Genomic DNA, 23,030 nt, shown 5'->3' with positions numbered 1-23,030 from the left:
TGAGACCTACATCACTTCGGGCTTTCCTCCCACATTAAGCTGACACGCCGTGATATAACTGGAATACTGTTAAGAGCGGCGTTAAACCCAACTCACTCACTCACTCTCTCCAATTTGTGTGGGCTTGGTTGATTTGTCATCTTCTGATGACTCTTGTTGACATATTTGTTTGTGGCATTTTTAAAAGATATACCATTTGTCATTATTATTAAACAATGTTTTTGTCTCTTTCCAGATTATATGGATGGCGCGGATTGTGGGGACCGGAAACATTTAGGCGGTGCCACTGTATATTCACACACAATAGTAGGGGACAAAAATAGTTACGGCATTAATCTGGAGTGCCGTATGACTTTTATAGCTGAAAATGATGACTGGAAGTTAATGCTCCGGATCATTGAGTTGGATATACCAGACAGGACGGAGAATGGGATTTGCAATGATGCTCTGTACATATATGATGATAGTGACGTCTACACAAGGGCGATGGTAAGTATCACTTGCACCTGTGTGCTTACATCATCAGTACACTCACCAGTTGGTCAAACATGTTATATAGTCGTACACAGTTGTCACATTCAACATAGTTGTACACAGTCACACAGTTGTCCCGTTCAATATAGTTGTATACAGTCATACATAGTTGTATACAGTCATACACAGTTGTATATTGTCATACAATTGTATACAGTCGTACTGTTGTATAGTCATGCATTTGTATACAGATATACAGTTGTATACAGTCATACAGTTGTATAGTCATACACAGTTGTATACAGTCATACAGTTGTATAGTCATACCCAGTTGTATAGTCATACACAGTTGTATACAGTCGTACTGTTGTATAGTCATGCATTTGTATACAGATATACAGTTGTATACAGTCATACAGTTGTATAGTCATACACAGTTGTATACAGTCATACAGTTGTATACAGTCATACCCAGTTGTATACTGTCATACACAGTTGTATACAGTCATACAGTTGTATACTGTCATACACAGTTGTATACTGTCATACACAGTTGTATACAGACATACAGTTGTATACTGTCATACACAGTTGTATACAGTCATACACAGTTGTATACAGTCATACACAGTTGTATACAGACATACACAGTTGTATACAGTCATACACAGTTGTATACAGTCGTACTGTTGTATACAGTCATACACAGTTGTATACAGACATACACAGTTGTATACAGTCATACACAGTTGTATACAGACATACACAGTTGTATACAGACATACACAGTTGTATACAGTCATACACAGTTGTATACAGTCGTACTGTTGTATACAGTCATACACAGTTGTATACAGTCATACACAGTTGTATACTGTCATACACAGTTGTATACAGTCATACACAGTTGTATACAGACATACACAGTTGTATACAGTCATACCCAGTTGTATACAGTCATACCCAGTTGTATACTGTCATGCACAGTTGTATACTGTCATACACAGTTGTATACTGTCATACACAGCTCTATACAGTCATACACATTTGTATACAGTCATACACAGTTGTATACTGTCATACACAGTTGTATACAGTCATACACAGTTGTATACTGTCATACATTTGTATACAGTCAGTCACAGTTGTATACAGTCATACACAGTTGTATACAGTCGTACTGTTGTATACAGTCATACACAGTTGTATACAGTCATACACAGTTGTATACTGTCATACATTTGTATACAGTCATACACAGTTGTATACAGTCATACACAGTTGTATACAGTCGTACTGTTGTATACAGTCATACACATTTGTATACAGTCATACACAGTTGTATACAGTCATACACAGCTGTATACAGTCATACACAGTTGTATACAGTCATACACAGCTGTATACAGTCATACACATTTGTATACAGTCATACACAGTTGTATACAGTCATACACAGTTGTATACAGTCATACACAGCTGTATACAGTCATACACAGTTGTATACAGTCATACACAGTTGTATACAGTCATACACATTTGTATACAGTCATACACAGTTGTATACTGTCATACATTTGTATACAGTCATACACAGTTGTATACAGTCATACATAGTTGTATACAGTCATACACAGTTGTATACTGTCATACATAGTTGTATACAGACATACAGTTGTATATAGTCATACACAGTTGTATACAGACATACACTTATATACAGACATACAGTTGTATATAGTCATACACAGTTGTATACAGACATACACTTATATACAGTCATACACAATTGTGTACATACATTCAGTTGTATAGAGTCATATACAGTTGTATACAGGCATACAGTTGTATACAGTCACATACAGTTGTATACAGGCATACAGTTGTATACAGACATACACAGTTGTATACAGGCATACAGTTGTATACAGTCACATACAGTTGTATACAGACATTCAGTTGTATACAGTCATACACAGATGTATGCAGACATACACAACTGTATACACAGGTTATGACAGCAGATAACTGTATGTGACTGTGTACACAGTTCTGTACTTGACTGTATAACTCCACATTGCTGTGTATGTTTGTATGGTTGAACACAACCTGCACCAGCATGTAGATAGCTATAAACGTGTGGCTCACGCAGCTCACCTGTACCGGCTGTGTTCATATATTCTTGTACAATCTATCAGGTGCATGCGTCTCTGTTCTGCTGATATTTTGCTGCATATGCCATGAATCTGCATGACGCCAACCGTGGATGCTGCTAAATTGTCTTTCTCCCGGGATTTACAAAACCAGCTTACGTTACTCTACCAGAAAAATGATTACGTTTTGTGAGAGAAGCATTAACTTGTAGATAGTAAGTTGGACACTTCAATGTTTAGGAGGTGATCTATTAGCTTGGGCAGGCTCACGCAACTAATTTAACTCAATCGCGAATCCTTTGTGTGTGTTCTGTGGGAGCACTCAATCTCAAATCCCTTGCAGTGGGGATGACACTTATCAGGAAAAGATCTTAACCTATCAGCTCTAGTGCGTACGGTTGGTCACACTTTTCCATTATTCACAAACTCCGCTGCCCTTGGCTCATTAGTAGAACATTAGTTCGACTGTAATAAAAATGATCGATTTGGTGGAGTCTGGATCACAATTGTACACTGTAGGGAGAGAATTCCGTCCAGGCAGTTTATTTTAGCTACTTAGCAACACTAAAAGAGAAGGCAGTAGAACTCACTTTTATTTTGCCATAAAATCTTCAGAGTATGAGTAGGATTGTTGTTGGTGTGTTTGTTCATACAACACTGCTTGTACAACAGGACGGGAATGTTTGTAAATGCTTCGTTAATGTTTTCACGAGAATCGGACCCTTTTGGAACACCCCCTCGACCAGGACAATATCCTCGGCAATCATAAACTAAGAGGAAGGGCTGCGTAAAGATTTAATGTTGTCAAAGTGAGCCTTGCATTTTCTTTTTGTCAACGAGGTATTGAGCCACAGAGAGCCTGGGAGGGGGTAACAAGCATGTACGGCATGGTGCACTGCATTGTGTAGGGAGGCCTCCTGTAGGGTACCGTGTAGACAGCATGTAACCACACTCAGACCACCTGCCCCTTTGTCAGGCATGTAGAAAGCAGGCTTTATATCATTGCTGTAGTCCTAGTCAGGCTGTCGTAGCCTTACACCTGTAATCATGGTAATGACTTGAGGTTGGGGAAGATTTGTTGGTTTAGCATGCAATATGGTGATTATCGTCGTGTGAAGTTTAACAAACTGGATTTAAAAAAAATTGCAATAAACATTAAAATGGAAAGGCTGGGGACTTGATTGTTACCCAACCTATTAGAAAGCACACAGATTGAAATTAGCTTCAGTGTATGCATGGAATAATAGCTGTGTCATCTGGGCCCGATTTAAGAACCTTTACCTAGCCATTTCCTGCTGCTGAAAGACTAAGGTGGCTAAATGGCGTAGTTTTTAGTTGGTAAATGATTAAATGTTCTCACAGCTAATTAAACATGTTTGTCTCCTTTGGTGATCTGTGAGTGTTGATGGTGATGATTGTTCAGTAATTGTTCTGTGATTGTTGAATTGTTGTCTCAGCTGTTGCATGATGGGGCTGTGTGGATGGAGAGGGTGATAATGGAAACACCTGGTCACATGACAGGAACATTCTTGGCCAATGGATTTTATTCATGTGGTCACATGACTAGGATACCATTGTCACATGACTAGGATACCATGTCTAGGAATACCACTTGAGACATGACAAGGATACCCTTTTTGTCATCAGTATGGGACAACGATGCAACCTGATTTAGTCTGGTGCAACTAGCTTTTCATGTTAGCTTGCACCTGGTGCAGGTTAAATCTAGTTCCTTAAATCAAGCCCTGATAGGATAATCATTTCCACACAAGGATACCATTGTCACATGAGATGCGAACCACTGTCACATGAGATGCATATCACATTGTCACATGAGAAGGATACCATTGTCACATGAGATGCATACCATTGTCACATGAGAAGAATACCATTATCACATGAGATGCATACCACATTGTCACATGAGAAGGATACCATTGTCACATGAGATGCGTACCACATTGTCACATGAGAAGGATACCATTGTCACATGAGATGCATACCATTGTCACATGAGATGCATACCATTATCAAATGAGATGCATACCACATTGTCACATGAGAAGGATACCATTGTCACATGAGATGCCTACCACATTGTCACATGAGAAGAATACCATTGTCACATGAGATGCATACCATTGTCACATGAGAAGGATACCATTGTCACATGAGATGCATACCATTGTCACATGAGAAGGATACCATTGTCACATGAGATGCATACCACATTGTCACATGAGAAGGATACCATTGTCACATGAGATGCATACCATTGTCACATGAGAAGAATACCATTATCACATGAGATGCATACCATTGTCACATGAGAAGGATACCATTGTCACATGAGATGCATACCATTGTCACATGAGAAGGATACCATTGTCACATGAGATGCATACCATTGTCACATGAGAAGAATACCATTGTCACATGAGATGCATACCATTGTCACATGAGAAGGATACCATTGTCACATGAGATGCATACCACATTGTCACATGAGAAGGATACCATTGTCACATGAGATGCATACCACATTGTCACATGAGAAGGATACCATTGTCACATGAGATGCATACCATTGTCACATGAGAAGAATACCATTATCACATGAGAAGGATACCATTGTCATATAGGGATAGAATAGGTCTTCAGTAACCCATGCTTGTCGTAAGAGGCGACTAACACGATCGGGTGGTCAGGCTCGTATCGTATGCCAATTGCAAGGATCAATGCTCATGACGTCAATCACTGCATTGTCTTGTCCAGAGTCTATTATTTAGTGACCGTCATCATGTAAACGGAATATTGCTGAGTGTGGCATTAAACAACAAATAAACAAACATTGTCACATGAATAGGTACCATTGTCACATGAGTAGGATACCATTGTCACATGAGAAGGCTACCATTGTCACATGAGAAGGCTACCATTGTCACATGAGTAGAACTATTGTTCAGTGATTGGGATATAAAGTGTCACAGTATGATGCTGCTTTATACCACGATTTTCCCAGATCTTGCTACATAATCTGATCCAGAATTACAGCCACAATGGTAAACTACACCATTTTTGTTTTTCCCTTCCACAATACACAAAAATGATTCTCCCAATATGTCACTGTATGTTCAAATATATCTGACACATCTGATTATTCCTATCCAACATTGAGTAGTACATTGCTGAAATATTGCTGACTGCAGAATAAAACAACATGCACTCACTCAGGGTTTCTGATGGTAACATTATAAAGTGGCGTGACTATAAATCCTGTTTGTGTTTCAGGAGGAGGCAGGAGGCAATGCGGGGCTATGTGGGAATATTCTACCTCGAACAATATACTCATCAGGCCAGTTTTTAACTGTTCATTTCAGGTAGGTACAAAACTTTGCCTTTCTTGCAGATTTAGAACATGGATGTTTAATGGACTACACTATGGCAATATGCTTCAAAGAGCTGCTTTGATGTATTTCAACATATCCTGTCCCAAGGACAGAATAATTTTTTCTTTAGTTTCCAACCATGAGGATTAGCATCGTACGAAGGATTCCTCTCACTGTAGGTTACCCTGATATTCTGTACCGTGTTACTGCATAATCCATCGGCAGTCATTTGAATATGTGTAAGACCTCCAATGTCTTGGTGGTCCAGTGGATAGAGCTTCTGCCAGGAGCGCGGAAGGTCTGTCGTTCGATCACCTGTCCATGTCATACTAAAAGATGTGTCATTAATAAATGGTACTTGTAGTTGCCATGCATGGCACTCAGCATTAAGGGGCTAAAACAAGGACTGGTCGGCTGAGGGTATGAGTCAAATTTGTCTGAGTGGGGTATCCATGTTAAACTGCGGTATGGTGTCATCTCAATGGGCTAGCACTTATTCTAAAATCGTCATAAAGCCAGACTATTACAGTAAGACACACGCACATGCACTTGCACTCGCACACATACGCATGCACGTCGCTATGTAAGTGCAAAAACCTTGAACGCAACGTTAAACCCTATTTGACCTCACCTGCAATGTCTTGATTTCATCACAGCAATTTATCACAGGTTTCACAAAAGTGGTAAACATGGTTATCTTGTTAGGCTGGTGTGAATTCCATACCCTAGAGAATTGAATCCAACTTGTCTGAAATGATATTGCAAGTGTATATTGCTTCACCTGAAATTAAACATTGTTCTGGGCTCCGTTTGAATTTTACTTTTTATTTTGTGGCTATATATTTTTGAATAAGATAACTGGGGCTAAGCGTGTATCTATTGTAAGGTTTTCCCCCATATTTAGCTGACGCCATAATGTAATTGAAATATTGTTCAAAGCGGCTTTACGCCAAACTCACTCATTCTAGGGCCCACCAATTAATATTTTCAATGATAACAAGAATTAACAAAGGATTCGGCTAGTTTTAACCTGTTCTTTCACTACCGAGTATAGTCGAGACAACATCGTTATGTTCATATGAGTCATTCTACACTCTTCGACTACCGATTTCAGGAGGTCGCCACTGTCAAGGTCATCATCTTCTGTAGCATTAATTGCTTCAGATATTGACATGGACATTTTCTTAGAGATGGCCCAATTCAATCTGTTACACCTATAGTGAATAGGGATCTCCCTTACAAATCTATAAGGTGCGCGGGGGTATTATTTTCATGCTATTTTTAATCGGTTCTTGTCCATGAAAGATTCTTCCTCACTTGTGAAGAGTCCATCTTGTGTTAAGGGAGGTAATTGTAGTTAAATCAATCAACAAGTGATGATTTTCCCCTACTTTTGTCTGCACAGTTGAAGTAATGAGGGTAGTTTGCTTTCTGCCTCACTGCGGGTTGCTTGCTAAATGTCTACGTGAAGCTGATATTTGCCGCATGACGGAATTAATTGGAGGTCGAGGGATGTACGTTGAGGATGGACATAATTGGGTCGGAGATTGAAAAAAGGTACCAGGATTATATTGCTGTCCTTCCACAGAATCGTGTTTGGCAAAAAATTCTTTGGAATTATTTTCGTCATAAAATGGTCATTTAAGACCAGAGAGAGCATGACAGCTCATGAAGGGGAGAATGTTAATTTCTTCTGTTATTTGATTTGCATCAAGTCTGAAAGGTTGGAGGATCTATTTCAGGCTTGAGGATAGGCTGCCGCTGTGACCTGAAGGACACACTAAGGGAGGTCACAGCTCCACAATGCGTAGAATGAATATGACCCTGGGGATTCTGGGATAGAATTGGTAACCAGCAACCCATGCTGTTGGTTGGTTTGTTGTTTAACGCCACACTCAGCAATATTTCAGCTATATGACGGCCGTCTGTAAATAATCGAGTCTTGACCAGACAATCCAGGGATTAATATCATGAGCATCAATCCATGCAATTGGGATCGATGACATGCATCAACCAAGTCAGGGAGCCTGACCACCCGATCCCGTTAAGTCGCCTATTTTGACAAGCATGGGTTGCTGAAGACCTATTCTACCCCGGAATCTTCACGGGTCCCATGCTGTTCTTAAGAGGCAACTTATAGGAACGGGTGTCAGAGACTTTGTTGATGGCATGTCGTCATACCCTGATGTCATGGATTGTTGCTTACAATATCAATCACTGAATTTTCTGGTCCAGACTTGATTATATACCGCCAGCTCTTACATAGCTATGATATTGCTGAGTGCAATAAAAAACAAACAAAAAAACATTGCTTACTGTTAACATTTGATGGGAGATAACTTTTATCTTGTAAAATATTTGATACCAAGTCCTGTTACTCACTCATAATCTGAATGACACGAGACAGTCATGACAGTAGAACTATGACCCCAGCTTATCTCCATGGAAGAGGTTTGTCTGAGACGTGTGCTCCAGGGTTTAGCTGAACAGGCATGTGGCAGTCATGAAACATTTATCACTTCAATCTGCAGGTTTTTTCACAGCATGGTTCCTGAATCGATTATGAGGCAAAGGCCTCTGATGGAAACAATTTACAAACCGTTAATGATGAAGGCAACATTTGTATCACCTGGTAATCCAACTATGTAACTATGTGGAAGCTATACATGCAGTTACTGGGATTTATCTGGGTCTATCTTTTTCAAGACCAGGGGAAAATCAGCAGTCATGAATATGAGGGGTCCAACATAAATATGTGGGTCAGCACATGAATATGGGGGTCCAACTCATGACTGTGGATCCTATTAATACATGAATATGTGGATCCAATGCATGAATATGGGGGTCAAACGCATGAATATGGGGGTCCAACGCATGAATATAGGGGTCCAATGCATAAATATGCTGGTCCAACACATGAATACGGGGTCCAATGCATGAATATTAGGGTCAAACATATGAATGTGGGGGTCCAGTGCATAGATATGCTGGTCCAACACATGAATATGGGGGTCCAATGCATGAATATTAGGGTCCAACACATGACTATGGGGGTCCAATGCATGAATATTAGGGTCCAACACATGACTATGGGGGTCCAATGCATGAATATTAGGGTCCAACACATGACTATGGGGGTCCAATGCATGAATATTAGGGTCCAACACATGAATATGGGGGTCCAATGCATGAATATTAGGGTCCAGCACATGACTATGGGGGTCCAATGCATGAATATGGAGGTCCAACACATGAATATGGGGGTCCAATGCATGAATATTAGGGTCCAACACATGACTATGGGGGTCCAATGCATGAATATGGAGGTCCAACACATGACTATGGGGGTCCAATGCATGAATATTAGGGTCCAACACATGACTATGGGGGTCCAATGCATGAATATGGAGGTCAAAGGCTGGCTACATGTGGCATTGTTCACCTGATTTCCCAGAATTTGATTGATGACATTATGCACATGCTCTGAAGTCTAAGACTGTGTTTCATACCAGAATAAAATTGTCAGTTATATGTTTTCATCCCATATAGGACTTACAGTTAAAATTGTTTGCATCCATTATCAATTTGCTGTACATGTGTGGCACAGTATGCTGCATCCAGTAAAACCCTGTGATTACTACAAAGTAAATCAACGTACTTGAGAATAACTGGCAGTTGTCTTTCTGCCTTGAGATATTTTTTGCAAGGTGAGAAAACCTGACAATTAGATATCAAATACTTGTGTCTTTTTTACACCTGGCAGTATCTGTGATGTGGATAAAATGAAGCATTTGATTTTTTTCCCGAACATTTTGTATATCATTAACATCACAGTGTTGGGGAAAAGTATCACTTTCCACTGTGGCGCGTGCTTCGGAGAACCCATTAGTAAAATTCATATTGATTTTTGTGATATTTTTTTTCCATCTTTCTCAGGAAGTGCTGAAGACTTATTCCATGAACTGTGCGTTCCAAATTTAACATTTTAACCAGTAGATTGTCAACTGATCTTAAATGGGTAATTAAACTATCAGGGCGGTTCTGATTTTTTTACAAAATGCTTTAAGTCTTTTGTGAGTTTGATGTCATTTACCCCTATACATGCCTTTAACCATGTTTAATTAAGTCATAAAACTTTCACAATCTTATCAGGTATTTCTGTAGGTGGGCCAATTACTGCCATCGAGGTAGGGGCAAGTGCTTGCTCAGATCTTTGCTATGTACATGAAGATGCTGGATAACACAGGAAGTACACTAAGGTTGACAGCCTGATTAAGATAAGGATAAAACTTTGATTGAATATTTTTTCACTCAACATCATTGCTGTCAAGCCAGTTGAGGTTCATTGTCTCCTTTGACGATAATAGATTCTAGAATCTCGATAGTGTTTGGACCAGAATGAATATTTTTTTCAGTAAATTATTAGGTGAAATTTAGGAGAATAGAATAGTGTTTTTCCCATATTTGAAATGAATAAAAGATGATTATGAACTCTCATTATAAATGAATAATGCAGAAAATCTTTTATTGATTCAGTTCCATTTGACTCCTGAAGATCTGGGTTAGAATAGGTTTTCAGCAACCCATACTTGCCGCAAGAAGTGACTATGCTTTTTTAGTAAGAGGCAACTTATGGGATTGGATGATGCATGTCATCGTATCCCAATTGCGTAGACTTAGGATGTCAATCACTGGATTGTCTGGTCAAGACTTGATTATATCATATAGCTAGATTATATGTTTTCATATTTACAATTTCAACAAATAATGCATGAAACATATCCATCACTTCAATTCATGAATTATTTTGCTTTATCCGCTTCTTCTGTGTTTGCATATTTGATGGGTTTGTGTGAATGTACATTGTAGCCGTGTTTTACATTGCATCTGTTTTTTAATGGAATGTATTGCAACATATAATATCTTATCATCATTAACATACCTCTGAAACACAATTTTAGTGTTCTCTTACATTGAGAATACGGCTCATCTTCATTGAGCTGTCAACCTGTAGAATGTCCCCAGCGATAGGCCTTCATCTTCCTCTTCTTCACTCTTACATCAAAAGTTCAAACAAGGTGTAGGTTGTTGACTTTTTCTCTTTTCTGTTACATGGTAATTGTGTGCAATAACCATAGCAGCTTGTCACAGATCTTGAAACTTCCTTTCAATAATGACCAGTAAGATTGATAGAGAAGGCTAGACCGCTTATTGAATTCTTTATTTGGAACCGATTGACAGACGGTAAAGAAAGTTTAATATGGAGTAAGGATATTGTGAGAGAATTCGAGAGTGCAATCTGTCCCAGGCCCTTTGGTAACCATCAGATGAACCAATACTACTTTACCATGCAGGTTTTTGTCGGAGATTATGTGGAATCGGGAGAGCTTTGAACTAGAGATTAATGAAGAGAACGATGTGTTGTGCTGTATGGCTAGATTTGAGGGTTAGTTCGTCCCCCTACCCGTGTACACCCCTCCCTGTGTGATGTGGCAGCCAATGATTTGTGAGGGCCCCTGGGACATGACATGTCTCACTTGGAGTATACAAGCAGTCTTATCTGCTAAACATGCCACCTTTGACAGACGGACTGGCGGCCATCTTGAATCATCTTCACTCTGATGTGTAAAGACATTGCATTGATTGTTCTGGTTCAGTGAAAAATGAAGAATGAAAACAATATTCACATTATGAAGTGTGTGGATCCTTATGAGAAAGTAATTCTATAAGACAATTTAATGGCCTGCCACGTATGATTTCATGTAACTGGAGATAAGGTGTGATTCAGACATGGAGTGCAGACATAGTCGATACAAGTGTTATCACCCCTTATAACCCTCATTGTGGTGTAAACTGCAGTTGACGGATGTTATGAAGTGATGATATATGTTTGATTGGAGAGGAGGCTGCTGTTTGAAGTTGTCATCCAAACATCCCTGGTTATCTGAAGTCTGTCAGTATGATATATGGGATATATGATTTATGGACCAGCAGTATATCACAGATAGGTGTTATGATGAGTGAGAGGGGATGGTTCTACCTTATCTTTAACACTGTTCACAAAGATTTCACTCACACCTTGATGGTTCTGCCTTCTGTTGTCATAGTGCTATACCTGTTGTCCTGGCTTTGTATGGTCTTTTGGAGTTGTTTATAGATGCCTTAAATCAGTGGGCTATAGGTAGCCCAGTGGTTAAAGTGTTGGCTCTTTACTCCAAATACCAAGTTTGATTCCAAAAATGGGTACAGTGTTTAAGCACATACTAAGAGTTGCATGCCTTCATGAGATAAGATAATATTTATGCCAGATAATATTTATGCCAGAAAACAATCAGTTATGGAACAGATGCAATATTTAAATGGCAAAACATTTTGATTCATGTACAAATATGCATGCATACCAGGTACATGACATTGGCAGATCCAGAGGAGGGTTCAGGGGGTTCAGGGGGTCCAGGGGGTCCAGAGGGTCCGGAACCCCCTTTTAAAAAAACAAATGTAGTATGTTGTAGACAATCCTAACTCCCCACCACTATGATAGGATACCCATCCCTTTTAAAATCCTGGATCCGCCCTTGCATGTCAACGCAAAGGAATCATTTAAAGAAAATATCAACGTTACAAATCTTATTACATTATTCAAAAACTGTCATTGGGAGATTATGACGATGGGTATTTAGTAGGGCTGCAACAAATACACTATGAGGCACACAAGATTCATGTCATGAATATAGGGTAATGAATACGAATATTAATTCACAAATACAATAACAAGTCAGCAGTTGTTGTATTATTTATCATATTCAGTGAAACAACAACAAAGTAAATTATTTGACATGGTTTGTTAATTATTGATATATTATACATTTATAGTATCTAGTATCTGCTCAAGTGACCACACTACTGTCAAATTAAATATTATAAGTGTGTTGTCTTTGAAAGAAATCTATGCATATCATATGTTCTTATGGATATTTTTAGCTACAGGGTATGTAAATACACATGATTGCATATTCATAAATATTCAATTCTAGTGGCCGCAAATAACAAATTCAATTCATGAATGTGTACTGTTTGATTCACCGAATACGCGAGTGAATCGTAACACCCCTAGTATTTATTGCTTGAAATTATTGATACGAAAACATGATATTGATGACATCTATTTGAAAGGATGTAGATGAAAAAATTCATTTGAACTATAATGGTTGGAATATTGCTGAAAGGGCGTAAAATCATACTGTATAGGCTAGTGTTGTGCTTTTTTTGTGGCCTGTAGATGTTATACCTTCTAATGGTTAAGTTCTTATTTTAACATGTCATGAATATATGATTACCCAGCAAACATGAGTCAAGTCCCCCAATACCAGGCGTACAAGGGAAGATTTGTTATTGTTCCAAGATTAAATGAATCGAGACAAACATGTCAACCGCAAATATCACACACAGAAACAGGTGACCATAGTATTCTTCCATAGGAATTTCAAAACTGGTATTATCTTCAACTGTCATCATAGCTCCTCTACCTGTTTGGGATGGCTCAGCCAATGAGCAAGCACCCCAACTGTTGGCTCGGTGGCACCCCGTTGTGATCTCCACAGTGTTGTACAGTGTTGTGCTGTGGAGGCGGTGCCACCCACTAGGCATGAGTTATGATGTTGATATCAGGCCAGGACAGTCTGTCATCATATCACTCAACAAGGCGATATCTCTCCTTCAGGCTCCAGCTTCAGGCTGATGGCCAGATAACACTAGACCTGGGCTGTATATACACATGTGTGATATGCTTCGTATCACATACCTTCAGCATACATTGGAAAAACTGGTTTCCAGAATTTTCTCTTTTGGTTTTCAAGAGTTGAACATATTGTTTGATATGCCAAGTGGAGACGTATGACCCGATAATGAAATAATCATCATGTAAACATATAAAAATAAAAAGCATTTTTTGTCATCACTGTGTGAGTTATTTCAAGAGAATTGGTTGATATAATGGAAGGTAGCCTTGGTAAAATTTTGAAGCTGTCAACTCGAGATCTTTCAGTCTGCTCCTCTTTTTTTCTAATAGGATAAGGACTGTTTTGTACAGGATAGTCCTATCATTTTGAATTTTATATGATATTTTCAGATGTTTACAGGGATTTATCTAGGCCTGCTGAAAGGTCGATATTAGGCAATCTTGATAGTTATATAATTGTAATTCAAATCTATAACGCTCTCTCAAATTGTCTGTAATATTCTGTGAATCCTTCTGTAATGTTAATGAAATAGAAGATGAGGAACACTTCCTGTTGCAATGCCCTCTCTACAAAGGTCTGAGACTGGAACTAAATTCCTCACCCCCCTTAGCTATGCACCCAATATCACTGAAAATACTACTAAATCTACCAGTGCCTTTTGCAAAAAATTATTTCTTTTTTCATTTACAAAATGTTCATGTAAAGAAAATCTGCATCTCATCCCTAGACCTTAATCATAGCAATATTGTATTCCATTGTGTATGTCAATGTTTATAACTTTTCATTATAGCCATGTTGATGTTTTGTACTCTGCCCCCTGTGGGTGTTTATGTACAATAAATTTTCTTCTTCTTCTTTTCCCTCTTTTTCTCATTCTTTTCCCTCTTTTTCTTCCTCTTCTCCCTCTTCTTCATCTTCTTTTTCTTCTCCCTCTTCTCCCTCTTCCCCTTCTCCCTCTTCTTATCCCTCTTCTTCCTCCTTTGCCTCTTCCTCTTCTTCCTCTTCTCATCTTCTTCCTCTTTCCCTACCCTCCCTCTTCCTCTTCTTCTCCTCTTCCTCTTCTCCCTCTTCTTCTTCACCCTCTTCCTCTTTTCCCTCTTGTTTTCATCTTCCTCTTTTTACTCTTCTCATCTTCTTCCCCTTTTCCCTCTTCCCCTCTCCTCCCTCTTCTTCTCCTTCGTCTTCTCCTGCTTCCTCTTCTTCTTCTATTGTCTTGTGAAACCTTCCCAAAACTAGATTCTCTTGCACTCTTCAAGAAGTCAAATATGACAGTGATCTGCCCACGAACTACTAACAGCCTTTAACTAGGCCAGCCTGTAAGAGTCCCATGTGATAACAGACTGCCATACATTACAGCCTTCAAATGTCCCTGTTGTCCTAATTGCTTGTAGATTAATCAGTATCCACAATTTGAAGGTTATGACCAGTGTCAGCATCAAAAGATTCGGGCTGTGGAATATGCCACTCTATGAAGGAATTCTGGTTAATTGTCACACAATCTACTGCTAACTCCTTGATAGAGGTGACAGAACGCAGGTAGACAAACACAATGGTGATGGCGACTCGCCTTGTGTACTCCAACATCCTGTCCCAATCTCAAGGGTTATCCATACCAGTGTTGTCCAGAGCAAGTTGTCTGGGACAAGTTGGATTTCAGCCTCTCTGCAATTCTAGTCACTGGTCAGTCCAGTTTCTGACAAATATGTCCATGTTTTGTTTTACAATCGCTGATGTTACTGTTCAAAAAGTACAGCTGTGTATAGAGGTGCACCCATCTCTCAGTAACCTCTCATGCCCAAGTTCACCGACCCTGGTGTGTATGGGTTGACCCCTCCCTACCTCTATTACTCTGTTATCCATCCTCACATCCACCCTGTCTAACAACCCTTCCCTACCTCTTAATACCCAGGGATCCATCCTCGCATCCACCCTGTCTAACCACCCTGGTGTGCACCCACCCTTCCCTACCTCTCAATACCCTGGGATCCATCCTCGTATCAACCCTGTCTAACCACCCTAGTGTGCACCCACCCTTCACTACCTCTTAATACCCTGGGATCCATCCTCGCATCAACCCTGTCTAACCACCCTAGTGTGCACCCACCCTTCACTACCTCTTAATACCCTGGGATCCATCCTCACATCCACCCTGTGTAACCACCCTGGTGTGCACCCACCCTTCACTACCTCTTAATACCCTGGGATCCATCCTCGCATCCACCCTGTGTAACGACCCTTCACTACCTCTTAATACCCTGGGATCCATCCTCGCATCCACCCTGTGTAACGACCCTTCACTACCTCTTAATACCCTGGGATCCATCCTCGCATCCACCCTGTGTAACGACCCTTCACTACCTCTTAATACCCTAGGATCCATCCTCACATCCACCCTGTGTAACCACCCTGGTGTGCACCCACCCTTCACTACCTCTTAATACCCTGGGATCCATCCTCGCATCCACCCTGTGTAACGACCCTTCACTACCTCTTAATACCCTGGGATCCATCCTCGCATCCACCCTGTGTAACGACCCTTCACTACCTCTTAATACCCTGGGATCCATCCTCGCATCCACCCTGTGTAACGACCCTTCACTACCTCTTAATACCCTGGGATCCATCCTCACATCCACCCTGTGTAACGACCCTTCACTACCTCTTAATACCCTGGGATCCATCCTCGCATCCACCCTGTGTAACGACCCTTCACTACCTCTTAATACCCTGGGATCCATCCTCGCATCCACCCTGTCTAACCACCCTTCACTACCTCTTATTACCCTAGGATCCATCCTAGCATCCACCCTGTCTAACCACCCTGGTGTGCACCCACCCTTCACTACCTCTTATTTCCCTGGGATACATCCTCGCATCAACCCTGTCTAACCACCCTGGGCTCACTTGCACAAAGCGATCTTAGCACTACAACAATTGTAAGCCTATCTATATGTTAAAGTATGGGAGTTACGATCATCTTAGCGCTAAGATCGCTTTGTGCAAGTGGGTACTGGTGTGCACCCACCCTTCCCTACCCCTAATTACCCTGGGATTCAACTTTGCATCCACCCTGGCATCCACCCTTCTCTACCTATTATTACCCAGGGATCCATCCTCACATCCACCCACCTTGGTGACATCCCACCCTTCCCTGCCTCTCATCAAGCCCTGCTCCCTGCCTTCTCTCCCTTCCTGGCTACAGATAGCTGCAAATGTCACATCACATTATTCCAAAGGAACGTTTGAAGTCTGCAAAATGTCAGTTTTCTTCATCATTGCAATAGATTTGACACCCAGACTCTGGTCTTGTCCAATTAGAAAAATTAAGCATTCTCTTGTTGGTTGCCATTTTTTGGTGCTGGGCCTGCATGGCACTTGGCAGCATCAGTTCCAGATAAATACAGTAATTCCAAGCCCTTGGCCTCGATGCTATGAGCTTGTTGCTGTTAAGATGTTTCCTGGGGCAACCTCCACCTAATTTTATTTCATTTTCTTCCCATGCCTTAAAAAAGAGTAATTAGCTCTGAGTGAATGTACTAAACCATGGAAGACAGATAAACAGGAGGCAGATTGAGGCAGATTAGTGTAATGATTCTCCTTGGCTGTTCTTGCTGGGGTAGGTGTACAGGGCGGTAGCAATCACCGATTGACTCTCTTTGTTCTCTATGCGTGATGTGTCACAGGCCGCCTGTTGTCTAAGCCAGACCAGTTGGTGGGCTGTGCAGAACAAAGTCAAATGTTGGTATTCTGCTTATGTATACTTGATGGACATCCAAATAACTTCACATGTGTTGAAAAATGAACAAGTTGTCTGAAAGCAGTAGGATTTCCCCAAAGAGGAATTGTAATACATTATCTGTGTAAAGTGAAACGTAGTGAGCTTTTAGTCCATGGAAGAGAAATTGCATCAAGGAGTCCCATGAGCGGAGTCCCATTATCAGACCATTGTGTGATTATGAGGGTTCAGTCACATCTTCCATGTAGTGAAGTTTAAGTTAACACGCTTTGTTTGTTTGTTTGTTTCTTGTTTAACACCGCTGTCAGCAATATTCCAGCTATATGATGGCGGTCTGTAAATAATCGAGTTTGGACCAATCAATCCAGTGATTGACATCACAAGCATCGACCCACGTAATTGGGATACAATGACATGCATCAACCAAGTCAGCGAGCCTGACCACCAGATCCCGATGGTCGCCTCTTATGAGAAGTGTAGTCGCCTTTACGGCAAGCATGGGTTGCTGAAGACCTATTCTACCCCGGATCTTCATGTTTCTCCGTGCTTGTTTGACAGTGAAGTTCAAGTCAACATGCTTGATTGTGCTTGTTTGACAGTGAAGTTCAAGTCAACATGCTTGATTGTGCTTGTTTGGCAGTTAGTGAAGTTCAAAATGCACATTTGGCTCCTATTTTAAGAGAAATAAATTTGTATTTCATAGATTAGTGACCAGAGAAGTATTCCATTACTGTAAAAAATCTCTGCTCTACAATATTGAATAGTCAATCTCTAACAAACAAGTCCAATTTTGAGGTCAGAATTGAGGTCAAAAGTTGCATGCTGGGTTCATACTGGTTTTCAAATTCAACAAGCAATTTTGCATTCGAACCAAATGGTTTTTTAATATTTTTTTATATGAACAGAGGTCAAATTCATTAACTAACCAAGCCAATCAATAGGACAGAGGTCAAGGTTACAGACATCAAATCATCCAAATAGATATCAGAAGTGAACATGGGAATATGGTTGTCGTTCAGCAGACAATCACACAAGGGCTGTATAGCAAGAATCAGGAATCAAGAATCAAGAATTTTTATTGTACGGAACACCCTCGTAGGGCAGGGTACAAACTAACTACATATGGAATAAATATAGCTATCAACATGAGAGGTACATATACATAATGTACATTATATATATAGATATTACATATTATTTGATTCATAGTGTATAAACATTTATATATATATATATCATGAGGTGGCTGGCAGTGTGTACTTCAATGATGCTGATACTGTACAGATAAGACATAATAATCATAAGGTCATATCTTGATGTTGTCCTAAGAGAGGTTCTTTTAATAGACATGTCTGTGATAGTTTGTGAAACATATTTTGCTCTTTCTGGACAGGGGTTCAGGATATTCGCTAGGATTTTATTATCATTTTGGCAGATTTGGAGGTCTAGTGTTCGAAGGAGTATCTGCCTTTCGTTCTGATAATTTGGACAGTACAAAAGGAAGTGTTTCTCATCTTTTATCTTATTTAGGTTACATAATTTACATATTCTCTGGTCGACAGGCGTATTAGTATATCGGCCTCTTTCGATCTCCAGATTATGGCAACTGAGTCTTAATTTGGTTAAAGCTAATCTATGATCTTTACATTTTACAGCTGAAACATACTTCTTAAGTTCAAATTTATCTTTAATAAGTCCTAGATGCCTAAGTTTGTGGGAGTTATCAGTGTATAGCTGTATCACTAGCCTTGCTCCAAGGCTGGGAGGGAGATAAGTCCATGGGTGTATAGTAATTCTATCCTTATAATAGGCAAGTCTAGATAAGCATATAGTAAGAACACCAGTCTTTTAAAAGCACAGCTTGTTCTTACTATTAAGGGGCGGTCGGGTAGCCTAGTGGTTAAAGCGTTCGCTCGTGATGCCTAAGACTCCTGTTCGATTCCTGACATGGGTACAATTCTGGTGTCCCCCACCGTCATATTGCTGGAATGATACTAAAAGCGGCGTGAAACCATACTCACTCACTCAGTCTTATTATTTATTTAATCTAGAAATTATGACTTTAACTAATAATTATTGCCTTTTGACTTGTGCAAGTCTAATGTATCACTCATGCCCCTTCTTTAATATGTACGCATGATGGGGGATGTAGTGTGGCTAAAGTGTTGACTTTATTGCTTGGAATATTGCTGAAAATGGCATAACATATAATTCACTCACACTCATATGTAAACTATGTTAAAACTACATCAGTAAACATCAACATGTCAGTCCTCACATGCTTATTTTGTTTATGTCATTTGTTTATTTTTGATGATTAGTTTAGAATATAAATATTTTCAAAGCCTAAAGGCTAAAAGCAAGCATATTTTTTATGTAGCCCTAAGCTTGCCAGCATGACAGGTAATCGGAGTGGTTATCTGCGAATGCTGCTGCACATGATGCTGGTGCAGCATTGGGATGAGGATGCAATCACAAAGCTGCCTCCACCAATGTCCTCTCTGACACGGCCTTATGTTGTCGAGGAGAAACCTGAACACTGCAACACTAATAGATTTTCTCTGGTGACAGGCAGATTTTCAAGTTCTTTGTTTTGTTGGGAGGTGCAGCTATATATGTAATGAAACCCAATCTAAAGAGGTCTCTTCAGGCTACACTAAGAATGAAAATATTTCATTTTTACTTGTTTGAAATTTTGAGTAAAAAGTGACACTTACAGTTGGTGGCATTTTATCTTTGTAATTTGAAGACATTCGTTTAAGAATCAGATTGCTGAAAGATTATTTCTTCAAAAAACAGTTTCTCTGAATAATTAAATTTCATGAATGCCAGTACGTCAGCTGAGTTGAACCATGTGGAAATAAAAGCAATACAACCATTTCCATAACCATAAGGATGTGTGAAGCCCATTTCTGGTGTCCCCCGTCGTGATATTGCTGGAATATTGCTAAAAGCGGCATAAAACCTCACTCACTCATAATCATAAGGCGGCGGTCGGGTAGCCTAGTGGTTAAAGCGTTTGCTCGTCACAGCGAAGACCCAGGTTCGATTCCCGACATGGGTACAATGTGTGAAGCCCATTTCTGGTGTCCCCCCACCATGATATTGTTGGAATATTGCTAAAAGCAGTGTGAAACCAAACTCGCTCACTCCCATAACCATAGGAAATGTCTGCTGAAAGCAGAGCCTGTTGTACAGTTCTGATTACATCATATTGTTTTTTGTCACTCTGAATCTTTATGCATAGATCTAAATATGAAACAGATGAGACATTTCCACTGGACTATTTTATTTCCAGTTCAGATTGGTAAATCAGTGTAAGGGAATTGACCATTTGCCAATTATTGAATGATATCAGATCATCAATAGACCTGAAGCTGAAGTTCAACTTCTTTGCCAATTGACTTTTTTAGATTTTGCCAATCCAAGCAGAAATTCAGATTCATATGCATGAAGAAACAGATCAGCAAGAAAGGGATCACAGTTGGTGCCCATGGGATACCTACTTCTTGTTTTAATGTCCTATATCCCCACATTTCACATAGATGTTATCAATAATAATAATTTTCCATACTGTTTTCTGAGTAAACGTATGGCATTTGCTTTCACAGAGATGTAAGTAACTATATCTATGGTCATCACGTTTAGTGACAAATGCCCCATCGATCAAGAAATGAAGTTTTGCCTTAAGTTTTTTTGAGTAGGATAGTGGTGTAAAAATCAAAAAATCAAATGTGACATTATTGAACTTTTCTGAAATTTAAAAAATTCAAGCAAACATTTTAAGTTTTAAGAATCTACATGTTTTACTGCCACTTAGATTGTTGGATAGGCATTTCTTAGAAGGTGACGGCTAAATTATCTCCACTTTGTAATTCCACTTATCTCAAAACTTTCTGTGAATATACGAAAGGTGCTTCTGTGATTGTATTAATAATTACAATTAATCTTTGGGACATCTTTGGGAATATATCTCTCTTTGTGTGGAATGTTCATCCTCCATGTTGTTGATGTCACAAGATCTATACTGTCTCAGGAATGTCTATCAGAGCAGAATATATCGTGGCCTTATGAGTAATTTACAAGCCAAATGAGAAGACATGGTCCCTGGTGGCGTGATGAAATTGCTGGAGTTAGCAAATAAAATATCAAATTTTCTTTCTTTTGAAGAATTTCATGTTAAAATTGTTTCAAAATGTCATGTAGATATGTAATTTAGTTCATCCTATATATAACCACAGGGGTTTGTATGGACCTGCTTGGAGCCAATATTCAGCCAAGTCTGCAGCAAATGTCAGTCATTCCCAAATTGGATTTAAAAGTATCCAAAATCACGTTAATATAGTCCCAAATTTTATGTTTTTGTAAATGTGACTTTTTTTTAATGATAACAGGACCGGTAATGAGTAATAATGCTTAGTTTTACAAATGTTATAATACGTCTAATTTAAGGATATGATAACTTGAACCAATACCAATTTGAACCAAGTAATGACTTTTCCTCACCAATTTGTCTGTCCATGAAGTGCATTTAGTTTGGAATCATAGATAAATACCTTACCTATTATGTTCACAAAAGTTAAGTCTATGTTTAATATCTTGTCCTTTTTGTACTGTGTAAATTTGATGATACCCATTTTCAAAAAATCCTATTTGTGAAATGTTCATGTATAGATAGATTCATGCACCAATAATGGACTTCATATTATAATACTGAAACTGTGGATTGGTACCATTTGATGTGCAGATGATCAAAACATCATGTCTGGACCGGACAGTCCAGTGATTGACATCATGAACAACAATCCTCACAACTGGATACGATGACATGCACTCAACCAAGTCACCACTTGATCCTTGCTGTCGCCTCTTACAAGTATAGGTTGCTGGGGGCTTATATTCTTACCCACAATGCCCACAGTCTGTATAGGAACAAAACAACATTATTCTTTAGTCATGATAACCTTGAAATACTTAATCTGGATGATTTAACTGGGAAAGGTTCTCTCCACATTCACTGGCTTTTTGATTGACATTCTAGAGTTGTATGTTTTCTTATCCACATTAACAGGGTTTAACTATATACAGCTGACAGTGAGATTGGCCTGTAGCTGTTTGTCTGACATGCCCATCTCATCCAAGGGCATCATCACTATTTGTTTAGGACTTACCTGGCGTTCAACTTTCCTACCTTTAGTCCCGGAAGAGGCGGAAAGTGACAGAGTCTCTGAACTCTTCTCTGCGCAAGACATTAGTTAAGCCATGTGCACACAGACAAAAGGCCTGGTTAAATAGAGACTTATTTCCTTACTGGGATGTACATAGAAACCAAGGGCCACAGCTAGCTGTACTAGGCAAAATCTGTTGAAGCAGGTCCTTGTTAGAAAAGGGCGGTTGGGTAGTCTAGTGGTTAAAGTGTCCACTTGTCATGGGTTAGAATCCCAACGTGCACCATGTGTGGAGCCCATTCTTGGTGTTACCCATGGAGATATTTCTGGAATATTGATAAAGGTTGTATAAAAAATGCATCATTGCTTTT

General features: G+C 39.5%; 1 protein-coding gene across 2 annotated transcripts in view; it reads left to right on the top strand.

Moving 5' to 3' along the window:
• The window catches only part of LOC139450448 (uncharacterized), a 197,897-nt gene that overhangs the window by 48,771 nt on the left and 126,096 nt on the right, over nt 1-23,030 (top strand). For both annotated transcript variants that reach the window (XM_071232164.1, XM_071232157.1), the window contains exons 2-3: nt 236-489; nt 5,919-6,007. In XM_071232164.1, coding sequence (XP_071088265.1) covers nt 236-489; nt 5,919-6,007 — 343 coding nt within the window. The remainder of the gene's footprint in view (nt 1-235; nt 490-5,918; nt 6,008-23,030) is intronic.

Source organism: Haliotis cracherodii, unplaced genomic scaffold (genome assembly GCF_022045235.1).
Source record: "Haliotis cracherodii isolate W230 unplaced genomic scaffold, xgHalCrac1.p SCAF_10, whole genome shotgun sequence".
In the NCBI taxonomy this organism is placed as follows: domain Eukaryota; kingdom Metazoa; phylum Mollusca; class Gastropoda; order Lepetellida; family Haliotidae; genus Haliotis; species Haliotis cracherodii.
This window is presented reverse-complemented; position numbering and strand designations above follow the sequence as displayed.